General features: G+C 40.5%; 2 protein-coding genes across 2 annotated transcripts in view; both read left to right on the top strand.

The window, feature by feature from the left end:
- Nucleotides 1–11,054, top strand: part of nkain2 (sodium/potassium transporting ATPase interacting 2) — an 83,790-nt gene extending 72,736 nt beyond the window's left edge. Inside the window, exons 6-7 of the mRNA XM_072362631.1 lie at nucleotides 2,378–2,459; nucleotides 7,107–11,054. Of these exons, the coding sequence (XP_072218732.1) occupies nucleotides 2,378–2,459; nucleotides 7,107–7,116 (92 nt within the window). The 3' untranslated portion in view covers nucleotides 7,117–11,054. The remainder of the gene's footprint in view (nucleotides 1–2,377; nucleotides 2,460–7,106) is intronic.
- coq8aa (coenzyme Q8A, genome duplicate a) overlaps nucleotides 1–12,027 on the top strand; it is a 294,959-nt gene extending 282,932 nt beyond the window's left edge. The window contains exon 18 of the transcript XR_011907183.1: nucleotides 12,014–12,027. The gene's annotated coding sequence lies outside the window, so the exon portion shown is untranslated. The remainder of the gene's footprint in view (nucleotides 1–12,013) is intronic.
- The last annotated feature ends 792 nt before the right edge of the window (nucleotides 12,028–12,819 follow it).

The raw sequence follows: 12,819 nt of genomic DNA, 5'->3' as shown, positions 1-12,819 counted from the left end.
CCCAGCGCCGGCAGAAGCTCTGCGTTGTCTGTCATAATGAGCCAAACGATCAGAAAATACCATCAGGAAAATCATGACCAGAAGAAGAAGATCATGTATTCCTTGTGTGGTGCAATCAGAATCTTTCATGGCCTCAGTCTGAAAAATAATAGATAAGATGATGCCACAATGGGTGTTTCACACATTTTTAACCACCAAGACCAATTTCATACTGATAAAAGTCATTTTGTTTCCCTTTCTGAATCAGTCAATAAATGATTTGATCATTTTTTCGTTTGATTAATTTTTCGTTCAAAGGAAGTTGCAAAAAAGCGCCCCAAGATCAGTTTCACGCATAGCCAGCAGCTGGTTAGCATGACATGAACAGGAGGCTCTGCTCTAAACAAATCCATCTATTATCACCTCTAAATGTTGATAATTGGCACATCATTTCATTTTGGTTCAATTTGTGTGGAAGCCAAAATGAAAAATTATCATTTTTCTCAACAGTTTGGGTAACTTTACCTCAGCAGGAAATAGTTATATAAGTTTTTTCCACTTAGCTTTTTCTGTTTATTGAGTGGACTATAGATTTTTCCCTTTGTCTTTATACTTTTACTTTTGTTACTTTTAAAGAGGAAAATCCCTTTTTTTCCCTTCTGTGCTTGAAAGCAGATATTTGAATGCTTGTCCCCCCAATGCAAAGACTCAGAATAGCACAAACCTGGCATTTTGTTTGGTTCCCCCCCGACAACTAAAGATATGTCATTCACTGAGGCATTTAAATTTTCATGGGACGCATTGGTCACTTTGCAAGGTTATCCAGATTCCTTCCTCTTTATCTCAGCATAGCTTCAACTTCAGATAATGCAGCATTCTCTGTACTTCAGAAGTGGGAAGTTTTGGCTCCTGCTAAGCTATCAACATCAAATTTAACCATCAGTTATGTAATTCAGTTTTATGTTTAACAAGAAAATCTGACTTCCAATTTCTTTTAACTTTCTAACAGTTGAATGTTAGAAATTCTGATTTTTCATTTGTCATTGAATGCATCATTAGTTCAGAACAGGTTAGTAGCTGCTATAAAAACAAACTTCTTTGAAATATTGGCCATATAAGAAACAGTTCTTAATGTTTGCAGCTAAACATTATGATAAACTATGACATGAGTTCTCAGTGGTGTTATTAACTGGCTAGTGGCCATTACATTCTGCAGTGCAATGACTTAACCTCTTGGGCCAGTTCAACAAAAGACTCACAGTGAGACCGTGCCTCAAAGAGGGATCAGTACCAGCTGTCCATAGTCCAGCAATTGTAATTTGTAATTGTAAATTAAGGGAAGATGACCAAAGCATGTCACAGACATTTCATTAAGACCTCAGGGAATTGTGTCAGCTTGTGAAAAAAAGCGTGAAAGTATTGCTGCACAATCCTTAGCCTTACTCCCAAAAAAAGATTATGTAAGCCCTTCATTCTTTTGCATGCCAGTGTTTGTTGTGGCAAAAACATGTGTTAAATCCTCAAATGTCTTTTTGAGGTCGACCTTCATTTCAGCAAATTCCTCATCGAGCTACAGGGAAAACATCTTTCTGCATGCTTGCACACGATCGCTTCTGTTGTCCTAGTTTGTATGAAGTCAACTGACTAAACCACTGACAAAGAGTGTGTGACTTGGTGTGCTTAGTTTTACAGGAGTACTGTAGGCTGAAACATGTTACTTCCAACACTGGCCATTTCTTTTGCAAATGAAAATGCCTCTGCATGCATGGTGCCTGCTGCAACATGGTATTTGGACTTATATCCCTGTTCATTGCTGACTTGAGCAAAAAGTGTACTTTTCATTTCTGCAGTGACGTCTCTAAATCCATTTTATGCTGGATGTTACAAAATCTCACTGAATAAATGAGAAAGTGTGCTGCTATCAAGGTAAAGAAGTACCCTTTTATGAGCTCTACATCATCAAAGTGAAATGCTTCCTCCCTTCAGAAGTCCAGGCTCTGTGCCTCTGTCTGAGGAGAGCAACCACCTGCTGGCAGCTTCTCAGCTCGAGAATCTGTGGAACTATCCTTGATAATTTAGGAGTTAAGCGCACTCCCTAGGCATGAATGTATTGCTGCATAATTCTCAGCCTTACTCCCCAAAATAGAATACGATTTGCATCACTGATTTTCATAAAGTTGAGGCCAAATTTTCACTGGAAGCAGTTTCATACCCACATCTCTGATTAGCAGGGTTAGCAGGCAGCAATGGAGGAGGTGGTTCAAGTACAAGATGTTCCAATGAGACCTCTGTAGGTGTAAGATGCCGAAAGCAATGAATCATTTGTGGTGGGAGGTTTCCAGATGTTAACCATCGGTGTAGGCTTTCTCTAATTAATGTTGTGTGTGTGTGTGTGCAGTTGATTTCATAGGAGGATTTGACTCGTATGGTTACCAGGGGCCTCAGAAGACCTCCCACCTTCAGCTGCAGCCTATGTACATGTAAGTACTTTTATACTCTCTCTGCTTGTATGCATTTCTGTCCACAAATGCCTTGCTGCAAAGCATAATTTGTAATGGTGTGGGTAAAATAGCATGCACTCATCAGCCACACCCCCAAAACAACTGAAAAGCATTGACCATTTTGTTACTTTCATACGTACCACCCACATGAAGACAGTTGCGGACCAAGGACACACCGTGGTAACGACCCTCTTTGACAGCAGCCTTCCCCAGAAGGGCAATGTGCCTCGCCAGGCTCAAGGAAACACAAAAATATGATTTTTAAAAATCCCAAAGTAATAACCCAATCTCCAAACACCCCAGATTCTAATCCAAGATTCGAATCAAACTTGTTGATGTGCTAGAACAAGCCTGATCTAGCACAATCTAGCAAGTCCCAATCTTGCACCCACATGGCAACCCAGAGGTGTCATTTTCATGACCTCATGGACCAGAACTGTTTGGGAACACAAACAGTAAACAAAGGGTGGAGCACAGCAGTAGGCAGGTTGTTTTAGCATTGTGGCTCATCTGTGTTTAATGGGCTCTGTCCAACAAAGCAGTTCTAGAGTCGGTTCAGAGCCAGAGCCAAACCCAGGACCAGTTCTTTCAGGCTGACTCCAGCACAGAAAATACAGTGCTTCAAGGGATGTGATGTGGATATAAGTGAGTAAACTCATCATAGACTATACCCACTTCTAAATCCCCTGTGGTGTGCATCAAATCCATTAGTGTGCTCCATGTTAATTTATTTTCATGGTATTGGTTGATCAGGTTTAGGCACGAGATTGATTTCATTCTGATGTCAAGCAGCAAAAAAGAGACAACAGTGTGTAAATCCTGCTTGCCCATTTATGTTTTAGCAGACAGCAAAGTGCTTTGAAAATGTCCCATTTAATGAAAGAAGGTATTTATCCCCTGAAAAAAAGGGGGGAAAAAAACATAGGGGCAGAATTTAAGAGCACATTAATTTCTCCGGGCACCACTGTCCTATTTGTGATCATGAAAAATGTAGTTACATTCCTCAGCGGTGTCTTGAATCGCCCTAACAGTGAAGAAACACACTGAAGATTCAACCACATGTGTTCAGTAGGTGTTTTTCATCTGTGTTTGAAACATACACTGTACACAGAGTGATGTAATCATATTCTCCCAGCATCAGCTCAAGAGCTTATCACTTACCAGCACAGGGTTGGTGCTTTAAACACTGCTCTCAAATAGATTAAATAAAGGTGGAGTATGAAATCAAAACCATATTGTATTTCCTGAAGTTCTTTTTCATAACTCGCTTTCTGCTATCTTACCCATGCGTTCTGGGAAGAGCACCATCTTAAGTGTAGTTGTGTTATAAAGTAGATTTTGTTCTTGCGGAAGCGTTTGTTCTCTGCATTTGTGGGCGTGAGTCTGGCTCTTGTGAAACTAACCGTAGATTCAAACTCCTCAGCTATTCTTAGCATGAAGAGCCAATAAGATGTCACAAAAATTAGTCTGGATCCAGGCCTGGACATTTGCGCATCAATCTCACTGTCTTACTTTGTCCTGCGGAAAGCAGCAAGCAATAGAGAAAAAGCTACAGCAATGTAACAAACAACTAGATGAAATAATGGTAATTCCACTGATGTGCAGCAGACAGATTATCAATACCAGTTTGTTTTAGAAGAGAGAGCCAGAGCAAATTAGAGGGAGATGCATAGGGAGAGAGGGAAAGAAGTGGGATCAAGATGGCTGATGGAGAGAAAGAAAAAAGAGAAAGGACGAAAAGACAGAAACCGAGTGATGGATGACATGCTGGACTAAACAAAGAAGAAAGGCAATAAAGGACCATTCTGTAGTTTTATATGTCCCCAGTGGAAACCATAACTCAGATCATAAATCATCGACCCCCTAGATAATGGCTGCAAACACAAACACACACGCACACACTCGGAACAGTCGGAGCATGAATACTCACATTTATGCACACACACTCAGCACTGTACGCACAAACACCCAGATGCATTATTTGTGCTGATCGACGGCTTTTGTTCACACAGAAATTAATGCACACACACACCCTTAAAGACACACAAACGTATAGGTGCTCACGTACATACACAAGCATCATCAATAGGCTATCATTGTTCCCCAGCTGTTGTCCCCTCGGTTTGGCGTTTATTAGCTCTGGCCAGAGGGACCAATAAAAAAGCATCAGCCATGCCATTGCAAAGAAAATTTTCTCACTCTGAGAAGCACACTCACAAGACCGCAACCGCCCCCACACACTAGAATAATGTCAAAACAATCGCCACCTCCAGAGATCTGTGGATATAGTTGTTTTTTTTTTAAAAACTACTACTTAAATATGCTTGTTGTTCACCTCTATGATCATGTGTGCAAAAAAGAACAACATATATGAATAACTACAAGGAATTATAGAGAGCTGAATTATCGTATTCTGCGAACAGTCGCTGTTGTTTATCCATGCTCTTTGAAATGTAACTAAAAACAGAATGCAGTGATTTGCAAACCTCACAAACCAATATTTTATTCACTATAGAGCATAGAAAAAAACATATCAAATGTTGAAAGTCTTTTTTCTCCTGCTTTGCATTTTACGATGCACCAAATGGTTTCAGTTGGTGAAAGATCTGGATTGGAGGCCGGCCAGTCTACCACCCGGACTCTTCTATTACAAAACCATGCTGTTGTAGTAGATGCAGTATGCAGTTTAGCACCTTGCTGAAATATGCAAGGCCTTCCCTGAAATAAGGCGTCATCTTTCCTCGTGTGCAAGTTGCACTAATGCACCCCTATACCATCAGATGTGCAGGCTTTTGAACTTGCTGATAAGCTAGATGGTCCCTCTTCTCTTAGAGCTAGAGGATGTGGCGCTCATGATTTCTGATAAAAGAATTTCAATTTTCGATATCTCTTTCCACGGAAGTTTCCCACTTTGCCTTAGTCCATTTAAAATGATAGTTGGCCCAGAGAGGACAGCAGCATTTCTGGACCGTGTATACATATGGCTTCTTCTTTGCAAAATAGAGCTATAACTTGCATTTGTAGACAGCACAGAGAACTGTGTTAACAGACAGTGATTTCTGTAAATGTCCCCAAGCCCATGCAGTGGTTTCCAATGTCAGAATTCTGTTTTTAATGCAGTGATGCCTGAGGGCCCGAAGATCACAGGCATCCAATATTGATTTTCATTTGTGTCCCTTGCATTCAGAGAGTTTTTTTGGTGATATTATGTACTGTAGGTGATGGATTGTTTATAGTCTCAACATTTTTATCTTGAGGAACATTCTGAAATCGCTCCACAATTTGCAAACACAGTTTTTACAACAACCGTTGTCTATCTACGTCTAAATAAAGGTAATTGAAGCTGCAACCATGTAGTTATGTGCTCCATCATAAGGTCATGTTTCCGATTATCTTGTCACTGCAGGACTGTAGGAGATTTCAAATTCATCCAAATAATATCATTATTTTTCTTGCTACCATCACCATAAAGTCTAACAGTGGCCTGTGCTATTCATGTATTAGTTCCAGTAAGAACAGCAGGTAATTCAGTCCAGGGGGAAATCCTGCTGTAGATTTTCTACGTCCCGGATATTGCTTTTTAAAAATGTCTTTTTTTTCATCCAGTACTAGAATATGTGATGGCGATGATCTTTATTTTATAGTGCATTCTTGTGTGTGTCTGTCACTAACCAACTTTTTACACTGGTTGGACTCCTTCCATATTTATGACTGTCTAGGCTGATTAAATTGACAATGTTTTTCAATATTTTACTGTTTAAATCTTAGAAATTATAATCCTGGAAGTCATTTCTCCCCAGGCTCCACATCGAACATAGCCGTAGAGCCATCCTCTGTAACCAAGGACACTCAAAGAAAGGGGCCGTTTGGGAGCAGTGCTATAGCCAAACTGACATACTTATTTACTAATGAGACTACAGGGGACAGTTATGAGATGGTATTAATTGCAAAGATACAAATACAACTTCTGATTTTGATGCTTTTGTCAGATATCATTTGTCTGCCAAAGCACAGCTTTCGCAGCAAACTGCAGTCTAAAGTTATGGGTGCAATAGTGTGTTTTACTAAATCAAAGAAGCTCTAATCATGCTTTGAATCACATATTGATTGTGCTGGCAATAAAAACATAAATGGATGAGCACATCCATTTCTTTTCCTGATATTTTGTCTCCTTGCATACATTTAATAGTTTGAGAGAACCAGCGTTACCCCCTGAGAGAGTTAAGATGTCTCTCGAGTGTTCTTATCGCACATAAAACACACAAAACAAGTGCTTCTGATGTTCTCTTCAAGCAACATTATGTTGTTAAGCATTTTTGTCTGAGTGAATTACTTATTCAAGGATGATACTGAACAGAACGCACTGCGCAGGGTTTCATCATCAAACTCTTAACCTTCAGTCGTCTCAGTTATACTTGAAACTTCTTCAAAAGCTTTAAAGTTCTAAGTAAATGATGATATCACATACTCTGTATGTTTTTATCTTGGTGGCTTGATGTGCCTTTAAATGCTGACTTACCAGGGGGAGTAGTTACAGTTTAAGAGGCAGAATTGAAGATAAGAATCTGCTTGATGGCTATCTAGTTAGAATTTGCTTTTAACCATCTTCTCCTTTTTTCCCCACAGGTCGAAATAAATCCAGGAGCTGCTCCAAGAGAGCTGCCTTACCAGCGATCACAGCTTGAAATCCTGCTTTTACTACTCCAACCCTCTTTTAAAAAACAGAGACATAGACAAGGAGACAGAGAACAGATTACTCTCTGCTTTTCCAAACACAAATCCCCCAAATGCTCGATCAGATGCCGTCTTGCTCTGTCCGCCTGCTAAAGGAGTTCCTGATGAAACACTGGCATCACGTGGCTGAACGTGGTAACTGCAGGACCCACACTGAGATGTTTCGTGAAACCCAATTAGGAGCCAATGACTTGCTCCCTCAATTGTGCTAATGGGTATCTGCACCGTGAAGGAAAGCAAAGAGGCAACGACTCATTGGCAATGTGTTTCCTCAGGCTTCCGATGAGAATTTACATTCCCGCTGTCAAAAAAATATGTTAATATCAAGCCCCGTCCCTTCAAGCTAAAGCAGAAATCGGCTGCAGTCTTAAAGCCTAAAGAGATAAAGTGTTGCGCAGACCAAGGAGTTCAAACAAAGTCAACCCAGAGCTTCATTCCTGTGTACACAACCGAGCGCATTTAACTTTATCTGGAACTTTATGCTCTTTGTGCCTGATAGATTTCACATGAGACTTCAAACAGGAACCTGCGCACAAGACTACCGATCAAGGAATGTTTGACATCTCTTTTCTCATACCTGCTTTTTGGTGCATCTGTGAACCCATTGTGACAGAGAAGATGGATCTCGGTGCAAGTCGTGGACTAAACTCAAGTTGTTTCATGAATGTTAACTAACAGTGTGATGTGTCAAACTTCCATGCTCTCACCTCATACCTGCATGTGGACAAGAAGCAGACATGTGAACACACACACATGCACAAGCTTATAACAGATCTACCACTCATCTTTTTAACTACTAATGTGAATCTCAATGTTTACAAAAGAAATTCTGTCTGCCTGACAGAAAGACTGGACACTTGATGGACAGATGAAGGCACATCTGATGACCCGCACTTCTGAGCTGAGGCATCCCAGCTGACAGGAGTATTTTCTCTGCCATCTAAAGACAAGCAGTTATTCGGGATGTGTCTTTTGCTTTCTAGATATTTTGTCTTCCACTCAAGACAGACACATAAAGGCAGATAGTCGTCAGCAGAGAAAACGAAAAAGAAGAGGGTGGTCAGGCAGCCATTTTCCATCCTCCTTAGTCACATCTTTCAGCAGGGGAGTGTTTCCCTTTTTTCTTAATTTTAGTCTTTAAAAAAAAGTGCTGGAGGGCAGATAAAGCGCCCAATCGGCCTTATCATGAGCAGTACCCGGTTCTTCTGAAAAGACAGAAATAGTTCAAAAGCAGCCTCAGTATGCTGCATGTGATGCTTACTCAGAGAGAAGACACACCCTTTACAGAAATGACAATCACAGTCAGAGCAGCCTGAGTTTTGACATGTATTGTGTCTTTGGAACAAAAATCTGATTGTAGAAAGAAAGAAATGATGGTTATAAGGAAAGAGAAGCTTTTTTATTCTTTTAATTCTTCTACAAGCTGCTATGGGTGATAAAGATTGGTAAGACTGACATGTGAAAAGCAGCAGTGGCTGAATCCTTGATGACACTGAACACATCAACCCTCACTAGTGAACTAAAATTACCCCCCTGAGGAAAGATTGAGGCGTAGCAGCTATCCTCCTTTACCTCACGGCCCGAATTTTAAAGACGAAAGTGCCAACTGATTCATTTCATGGACTTGTTTAGCAACGGACCTGGACGAAAACAAACAGGTCTCACGCTTACTGTGCAGGGTTACCATGAAAGAAAGAGAAAGATGTTGCAAATCACGGAAAATCCAGACAGGCAGCAGTTTTTTTTGTTTGTTTGTTTTATTCCATTGTGAGAAAGTGAACTGTCTCCTTCTGGAAATGTGACTAAATGTGGCTTTTGTGTTTTAATCACCGGACCAAAAGTTTAAGCCTTCCCCTTCCACCAAGGAACACTTAAGGGGGGCTTCTCTTGACATAAGGATAGACTGCCAGACTGTTCCCTCAAGACCACCTCCCCTCTGCCAGTTACATTCAGCAGTTTATCCGTTTTGTAACAAAACTCTGCGGGTTACGTTTGGAGTCGCTCCGCCGACGGTCTCTCTGGAGGACTGAGACGGCATTTTGTGTGTTTGCATGAGGTGTTTCGAAACAGTTGCATATTTAATATTCTCATGCCGCGTGTGACTAACTAGCTTTGTAAAAATGGGAACTGTCCGGTTTGTTGAATGGTCCTCAACTCCCTTCAAAAGAGTGTTCTAAATGTGAACTTTTGTGTTTTTTTTTCTATAAATAAGACTCTAAAGTGCAGGAGAGAAATAGCTACTACAGTGTAAAACAATGAAACGTAACTTTGATCTACTAGACGTTTTTTATTCACGTGTGGCCGTGTTTACTGTTTTTTCTAGTTGACTAATAATGTATGATGTTGTGCATAAGTGGGACTACTATGTTTTATTTCTTCTAACTGTACAGTGTATTTAAAATGGGGACAGTATGAGGACAATGAGAGGAAACAGAATTAGTTGCACTATAGCCTGTAATTCTTTCAGTCGCTGCTCAGTCTGGGCCGGAAATTCACTTTCACTTCATCATGAAGGCTCAAACTCAGGCTGTCGTGGTATCAGATAGAAAACATCTTGCTGTCAGACTAATTCTGACTAATTCTTCTTCGCTTTTAGAGGTTTTAGTCTCATTTTTCGGCAGGTGAATTACACTCAAAATAGAAGTAAGAAACGATGAAAACTGTACAAAAACCAAACCGCCTTCAATAATGTTTGGGTTTTGTCAGCCGCAAACAAATTGCGGTAATATCAGCACGATATTGACATTTCATTCAATATCACGGTTATTATCAGCACTAGTATAGTGCAAATTGCCTATTGATTCCTATTTGAAATGTCAGCAGCACATGTTTCTTAACAAATGAAATCAGAAAAGTGTAAAAATGGCCACACTTCCATTTTATTGAGGCCTAACACAAAGAGACGGTCAGTTTTTATAGTGACACCATTTGAATTGAAAGTGAATTTATTTACTAAGTTGCCTTTGATGGAGTTGATCAGTTTGACATTAACTAACACTCTGTAATCATTATCGATCGCCTGGACAGCTCCAGTTTGGCATCTGTAATGAGCAGTCAGAAAGGATTATAGAAATATAAAGTGATCCATATCTGTGTGTGAGCGTGTGTGCCTACACATGGGACTTTGCACTGCAGCTCATTGTTTTCTGTCATGGTGAACCGTACAATGCTTAACCCAGATCCTGTGACAGCGCGATCTGCATCGAACTTCAACACCTCTTAAAAACTGAAGGCAAATCTCACCGAGAATGGCTCACAGCAAAAAGGACATGAGAATTCAATGTAAAGTTGTAACAATCTACACTGCTCCTTGTTTATCTCCAAGGCTGATTGATCCCAGTTTGACTTTGGACAAGTCAGCAGCGCCTTTTTGTGTCGCTCTAAACCGGCACTACCACACAGAGAGGCTTTAAATTTGCAGTAGAGAAAGCAAAGCCACAATTAGCTTGATCAGAGTCAGTGGACATAGAATCAAGCCACTCTAAAGTTCCAAAAGAAAACCCCTTATTTCCCTCTTGAAGACATTTGCAGAATGCGCTTTGATTTAATTGGTCAGAAACTGAAAAGGGTTCCCCTGCTGAGAACAGCGTTGGTGAGCATTTAAAGTTTTGCAATAATCTCTGCACATATAGCAACTTTCCTACTGTAGGAAATGAGCCAATGTGCAAGCAACATGTCCAATAATTCTGCAGTTCTGGGTTGATTTGTCACAGTTCGCCACTGGCTCCAAACATGTATGTGAACTCCTTCTCTATTTATGATGGTTTTCTTACAGGTGGGTGACTGTACATAAACTAGACAGCTGGGATTAAAGTAGAGAGTGGAGAAGAAAGGTCTTCTTTGTCGTCTGTTGCCTCTGTTGTTTTTGTCAGCTAAGTGCTGATTAGTGCTGTGTAGTTTTATAAAAATTTTTAAAAAACAACTCTGACCTGATATGCACGGAACAACTAACAAACAAAAAAAGTCTGATAGTTTCTCAGGTGTTGAGCAGGCTGGTAATTGCTCTTGTAAAAGGTCTTTACCATTGTTGGCTACCTCAGATGAAACACAGCTCATCACAGCCAGGACAAGAAAACAAATGGCCGTGGAATTAATGAAGACGTGTAACAGCCGGTTAGGTCTGCTCGCAGGTTGTGCCGACAGTGCTGGACTAAAAATGTGTCAGTTCAAACTGCTTACATCCCACCACGTTCGTGTTTTTAGTTCTGATGAAATGAGACAAGGGGCTGCTTGAATTTAGAAGGGATTTTAAGGAAAAAAAGAAAAAAGAACACCATGATGCAATAGAAGGAAACTGGTCTGCAACAACTAGACTTAACAAAAAGCTGCCACTAATCATAGTCGTGATGATAATAATGAAAGCAGAGTGTGATGGCAGAAGGAGGTAACAATGATGGAGGGTAGGGGGACCATCCAAACTGCAAACAGCACACTGCTGCTCTTCGGTGATTACAAATGAGTCAAGGCAAACATTAATAACATACACATTTTTGTCTTTGAGCACAAGCTTGGCCATCATTAAGACACCAATCATCATCTTAGGGCTCGATGAGGTCAATAACACCAAAACAGACTTTCAGTCATAAAGAGTAAACACACAATTGGCCACTTGGGGTCTATGATAACTGCTTGGCAGTGAATCAAAGTTAGCTCAGACAGAAGTACTGCTGCAAAGTTTGTTGCAGCCCAGCGGATGTTCACGTCCTCTGCACTCGTATTCCGGATTGGACACCCACTGTGACAAGTATGAATGGATTTAAGAGGTTCGCTTTGCTTTAGAGGTTTTCAGATCCGTGTAGGATCAACAAGAAAGGCTTCCACAAAGCCTGCCAGTCAGGAAAAAGTGGGCCAATGTTACATATCTGTAAGTGGTAAAAAAGTAGATGAATCTTGCCTTTTATTATGTGGTGTGCAGCAACAACTGACGGGGACTAAACATCTCTCGCAGCTTGATGAGTTCTGCATATCATCGTGGAACAATTTTTCCCCTATACCAAATGTTGGGTGGTTGCTTTTGTGATGGGTGCAGGCAAAGAGTCATTGTGAAGAGTTAGGCTAACCTTATTGTACAATCATGAGCCCTGAACAGCCAGCGTCCTCCAAATAAGAGTTTCGAGTCAGAAGTGTAAACACTGTAAACTTACTAGACAGGGAATGACCGAGATTGTGCATCACCCTCTCATAACTTGCGTATCTGTAAATACTCAGGGAGATGAGAGGAGCTTTCAGAGGGGATTGACTTTCCTGTGCTTATTCTCCTCAAGCTCTGGTGTGTCCCTGATGTGGTTGAGCACACAGGACTCTAAACTTGGCTTTAGATTTAGCTGCTCATCCTGTCGCTTCACATACTCCTTCCACACACAGACAGGCAATATATACATTTCTTCAGTAAATAACTAACTCGGTGTAAATTGTGTTAGCTATTTGTTAAATTGGATCATCTTTGTTCAATTCTTTTTAATGGTGTTTTGGATCGTGTTCATGGAGAAACATGAACAATTCCAAATTATTCCAAAACGTTCAGGTGACTCGTTAGCGAGGGGAGGTTTCAACTTGTTCACATTCAGTTAAAGCATTACTTTTGCCAGTAATTGAGTAATTCTGC

The sequence above is a fragment of the Leuresthes tenuis genome, unplaced genomic scaffold (genome assembly GCF_036924035.1).
Source record: "Leuresthes tenuis unplaced genomic scaffold, fLeuTen1.0.hap1 SCAF_13, whole genome shotgun sequence".
Classification (NCBI taxonomy): Eukaryota; Metazoa; Chordata; class Actinopteri; order Atheriniformes; family Atherinopsidae; genus Leuresthes; species Leuresthes tenuis.
Note: the sequence above shows the minus strand (reverse complement) of the source record. Positions and strands in the feature narration are given on the sequence as shown.